Source organism: Eurypyga helias, unplaced genomic scaffold, assembly GCF_000690775.1.
Source record: "Eurypyga helias isolate BGI_N326 unplaced genomic scaffold, ASM69077v1 scaffold10464, whole genome shotgun sequence".
Taxonomy (NCBI): domain Eukaryota; kingdom Metazoa; phylum Chordata; class Aves; order Eurypygiformes; family Eurypygidae; genus Eurypyga; species Eurypyga helias.
Genome location: NW_010248199.1, coordinates 23,903 through 29,187, shown reverse-complemented (window position 1 = coordinate 29,187; position 5,285 = coordinate 23,903). Strand labels below are relative to the sequence as shown.

Here is a 5,285-nt window from a genome sequence, read left to right as displayed (position 1 = left end):
TTACACCACATGCTCGTGGAAACTGTCGTTAGCTCAAAAGGAAGCAAAGTAAGTGTAGTATATTTTCAGAGGAACATGTTGCAGTTCTTGAGAAGAGGGTGCAGGGGTGCGTGCAGAGCAGCCATTGGTGAGCGCTGCCCCAGCCCTGCCTCCGCGGCTGCCTGGCACTGCTACCGGTGCCCATGCATGGGGCAGTTGGGCTTCCACCTGCCAGCAAGAAACAGCACACGCTGACTGGGTAGAACACGCTTAAGGAATGTACTCTCTCCCCCCCACCCTTGGGGAACACTGTGTACACCTAACTGAATACATTAATTTAATAATTCTGTCTCTCTGCAGACTTCATCCCAGGAAGTGAGCTTCAAGCTTATGTAGAGGAGCTGGAGACTTGCAAAATAATAATTAAAAAAATCCACACCGAACACTCCTGTCTGCACAAGTACAAGGTGATCTAGAGACTCGTGCGTAGAACGGATGATGAATTGCCCGTGGCTTTGGGGAGGCTAACTCTCTTGCTTCTGGTTGCATTGGAAGTCTGAAGTTAATGCTCATGAGAAGTAAAATCGGAGAACGTGGGTTACTCAATGTGCCTGAAGATTGCAGAGGCAGCAGCAGAAAGACAAAACTTCACTTTGAAGCAGTAGCTTCAGCTGTGTCTTATTGTGTGCACTGGGAACTGAGAGAAATAGCAGCCAATCTGGGAGAAAATGCCAGCTAAAGGTAAATACTTCTTCAACGAAAATGATGACTGCAGGATATCAGACCCACTCTATGAGAAGTACTGCTATACAAGCCAGCAGCACCCACTCCTGCTATTGCTGCTCTCCATTGCAGTCATCTTCTGGACTAGTCTAATTATAATCTTTTTTATCATTGACGTGAGTATACGTTTTTCTTCATGTTCGGTGTTTTCACAGATGTTGAGGAATCCCTCTAACAGCAGACAAGACACTCCTGGCTAACTAATTTTTTGAACCACATGTTATCAAAGTTGCAATGTTGAAAGAAATCAAGTAATTGTGTATGTAACTCTCTGTATTTTTTTGAAGGGACAAGGAAGAGAGGAGATAGTTACTGTCATGTGCTTGACAACACTGCGGCTTGCTCTTTCTTTCCTCTGTTATGAACAAATCATTATCTATGTTAAATGGTAACTATGATAGTAAATAGGTAATAAAGGGGCCAAGGAAGGAATAAGAATATAAGTTAAAATGTCCTGCATTCCTCATATTTTCTTAGTCACCTAAGAAATGTAAGAGAATACAGTGATTCATTGGTTATGAACCAATGAGGTGATTTTTTTTTTTTTTTGGTAAGGATTTGTAGATACTCATTCCTAGTCTTATTTTTTTGTGATAAAAACACAAGAGGATTCTCTCATTACAGCACACGATCTGTTGAATCAGTAATTAGTTAGCAAAGAGTCTGTAGGAATAGGAAAGATGCAGCTTGAAGCATTTTGTGTTGTGTGTAATGTGATTTTCTGTAACGAAAGGAGGTGTTCTTCAAGCCAGCCCAGTTGACAGCTGGTAAAAAGGGGAGTTGATTTAAAGATAGTGTTGTAAGAAGGTAATAAAGAAACTGTTGTTACCCTTCATTGCCTTCTAACACTGCTTTCTAAATACTGCTTCATGATGAAGTGTCTTTAACTCTCTCTTTAGCAACAAATCTAATCTTACCATTTGCACTTGTATCCCTTTTAGCTTTCTTAAGGCAAGAACTAGCAACACTATTTTTATGTTAGAAGTCATCTGTGAAACTTAGGAAAAGAGCTGTTACACTTTTAGCAAAGCTTGAACTCCTTAAATGCTTTTTTTTGGGTACATCTGCACTGTGCAATACAGTACAGTTAGAACTTAGCTTCAAAGACAAAACCAAACCCCCTAATTTGGGAAATAATAATGGTGGAACTGGGGTAGACAAGGTATCTATTGTAGTATTTATTTTATGATCTCTGCATGTGTGAGTATCGGAAGGTGTTAATCCTGCCACAGCTAGACTACTCAGCTTTAAATTATGGTACCCTAAGCTCCTATCTAAGCTGTTTCCACGACAGTGTAGGTGCATTTTCCATTTTTTCTGAAGGGGACATTTAGACCAAATGTAACACTTTGTTTTGCTTTTACAGGATGCACATTATCATCTTGCCTTCATTATTGCAGTATGTGCTGCTCTTGTCCTGTTTGCAGTCATGTACTTGCTGTTATGTATTGAATCCCTGTTTCGGAGATGGCTAACGTTATTTGGAGTTATGATTTGGATTTGCTTCTTAATCATAGGATATGTATCTCTTTTTGAAAAAGAAAATGATTATCAGCTCTGGGAACAGGTATGTGTATCTTGTTCATTCAGGTGCTTACATAGAACTGGTAGCCAGTGTATATGAATGGGTGTGCTTTTTTTTCTGAGTGTTATAACTGCATAATATTTTTTTCTTGAGATTTCATTTCTCTTTCCTAAATTTGCTTTATTGGTTTATTATTGTCAATTTTACTTTGTATCTTTATTATAGTGAAAATACTGTTCAGCTGAGAAAATTGGATAACTGCATAAATCTATCCAGGAATTGCATCTTTAAGTTGTAATTGTATTTTTAAGATTTTTACTAAACCTTAATCACCCTGAATTAATTTTTTGAAAGAATTTTTCATTAATTACGTTTGCTTTGTTAATTTATATGGGTCAAAGTGGTATTCAAGAAATGTTTAACAAACTCTCTAGAGCTGGGTGTGCCCTAGGGAGCATGGTTTCAAATCAGTGGGAGAGGTGAACTGAACAATAAGAATTCATGACACATCCTGGCATAGCTGGGTGTGGCTAAATTTCTTTGCTTAGTATCTCTGATCAGAAGATGGGCGATTTCATGAGGCCAAAAATATCATAATCTGTAGGAAACTCCTCCTAAACTCTCATAATGTAAACAGAAGAGTTTTTAATGAAATTAAAATGACTTTTAATCTTGTTTTACTGACTCTTCCCCTTCCCCTCTTTATTTGAAATAAAATAAGATATAAATTATCAGTTAAACAACCAAAATCTGATTTGTGTTCTGGCCTGGATCCAGCACCATGTATTACAGTTGCTATTCAGTATTATTTTAACTTAAGGAAGAAGCTATTACCTTAGGAAAAAACAAAATTTACTGTTCTTAACTGTAAATACAAACATATTTTGTACAAACCAAGCAAGGTTTGGTTTTGCTTTCAGTGCTGCAAGCCAGTGTCTTTTGTTGTTGTCATGTGGTAATGATTAATGTTGATTTAAGGCCTAAAACATAAGGAGAGACTAGATTAGAAAGTAGAAGTGAATAGTTTCATTTCAGACTTTTATCTTCATTTATGGATTTATCAGCTACTATTTAAATGCAGGTATGACCTTTGCTTGTCCATGCTTGTAAAATTATTACACAGTGTTCGGAAGGTTGTGTGATAGGGGTTGTATGTAGGGCAGAAAAATATTTTCTTAGTCCATATAAAATAGTAAAGATGAACATGAAAGGATTACTTTTGTGAATGAAAACATTTGTTTGTTTGTTTATTGTTGTCCTGTCTAAGCTATCTATTCTGGCAAAACATTTAAGCACCCTGAGATTTCCTTGAAGGAAGCTCCTGTCTGGAATGGCACAAGTTAGTTGCAAAGATGAGATGGAGCTGGGCCAGGAACACTGCAATATTTTCCTCTGGTCAGGGCTCTTGGTTTCTATATATATGAGCTAAACACTGTAACAAATATATAAATATGGATTTAAGTTGTACAGACCCCTTGTGATCCCTAGCAGTTTAGTGGGCCATTGTGCATTCTGTGAAATCTGTGCAGCTAAATATGTAGTTAGAGACAATAATGATTATTCTCTTGTGTCAGCACCAGGGAGTATTGGTTGGATTTTTGTTTTTTATCAAATATGGAGTAAACACACACATGTGATCAGGTGATGTTAAAATTAGAATAATACCTTGGAGGAGGTGAGAAATCTGCTTCTATTCAATACTGCTATCCTTGCAACACCCTGTTCCTGAAACATGATGTACAAAGTGCATCTTCAGCTCTAATGGATAAACTAAGGATGAAGGGGCAAGGACAACTGAAAAAATTAAAGGTGATATGTCACGTTAAACTGTCTTATTTATGAATCTGTAGCTGCTCATTCCCTCAAAGCTTTTAGGACTGCCACTGTCATGTTTTAAATTGTGCTTTTGAAACATCAATATTTAATTATTCAGCCTGAAAATGAGCAAGAATCCTGCTACCTTCCTCCTTGGTCTCTAGTGATTTTTGGCAGACACCTAGTAACATGTATATATAATCTTCTTTCTTTTTTTTTCTCCAAAGGTGCCATTCTTTCTGTTCATAATCTTCACCGTTTATACCATGCTACCCTTTGGGATGAAAGGTGCTGTCATAATTGGCACTCTTTCTGCTCTCTCCCATATTATTGTTCTAAGCATTGTGGTAAGCCTGACTTCTCAGGAAAATAAGGAATCCATTCTATTTCAGGTAAGGAAATACTATTTAAGGTAATTAAATATCCTAGTCGTATTACATTTGCTGTTGGCATAACTATCCTGTTTATATATGTTCCAAACTTCCACACAGATGTTCCAAATTAATGGATTTGGAGCTAGGGCCCAATGTGGTTTGCATACTTTTCATATAATGGCAATTCTTTTCACCTATGATGCGTTTTGGTTTTCTGACCTAAGTGGAAGAACAGAGTTGTTGTTTTAACTTTTTAACTAAGTGACTCAGAATATGGCAGTCTTTGTCACAATCATTCTTCCCAATCTGTGCTGTTTCAGATGGGCCCTATCTAAGTAACTTCATCTGATACTGCCTTACAGGGTGGATCAAAAGGGCCACTGCTGCCCTGGGGAGTCAGCAGGGCCCAGGAGTGTTACTGGGTGCTTTCAGGGTTCCCAGCTCTTATTAATAGGGCGTGTTCAAAGGAGCATCCTAGCTCTTTTGATGCAGGTGTGTGTCAGACTTCACACAGCATGCTGATGCATGAGTTTGTAGACTGGTTTCTCCCTGAATCAAAGACTGGTACCCGCAAATAAATGTTAAATGACATAGCAGTATTTGGGCCCAGGAGTGTTACTGGGTGCTTTCAGGGTTCCCAGCTCTTATTAATAGGGCGTGTTCAAAGGAGCATCCTAGCTCTTTTGATGCAGGTGTGTGTCAGACTTCACACAGCATGCTGATGCATGAGTTTGTAGACTGGTTTCTCCCTGAATCAAAGACTGGTACCCGCAAATAAATGTTAAATGACATAGCAGTATTTTCTGTTT

The 5,285-nt window shown here is 38.1% G+C and overlaps 1 protein-coding gene across 1 annotated transcript in view; it reads left to right on the top strand.

Annotated features, from left to right (window-relative positions):
- Positions 1–707: 707 nt before the first annotated feature.
- The window catches only part of ADCY7 (adenylate cyclase 7), a gene marked incomplete at its 3' end in the record, with an annotated part of 28,315 nt that continues 23,737 nt past the window's right edge, over positions 708–5,285 (top strand). Inside the window, exons 1-3 of the mRNA XM_010150981.1 lie at positions 708–878; positions 2,129–2,329; positions 4,330–4,494. Coding sequence (XP_010149283.1) covers positions 708–878; positions 2,129–2,329; positions 4,330–4,494 — 537 coding nt within the window. The remainder of the gene's footprint in view (positions 879–2,128; positions 2,330–4,329; positions 4,495–5,285) is intronic.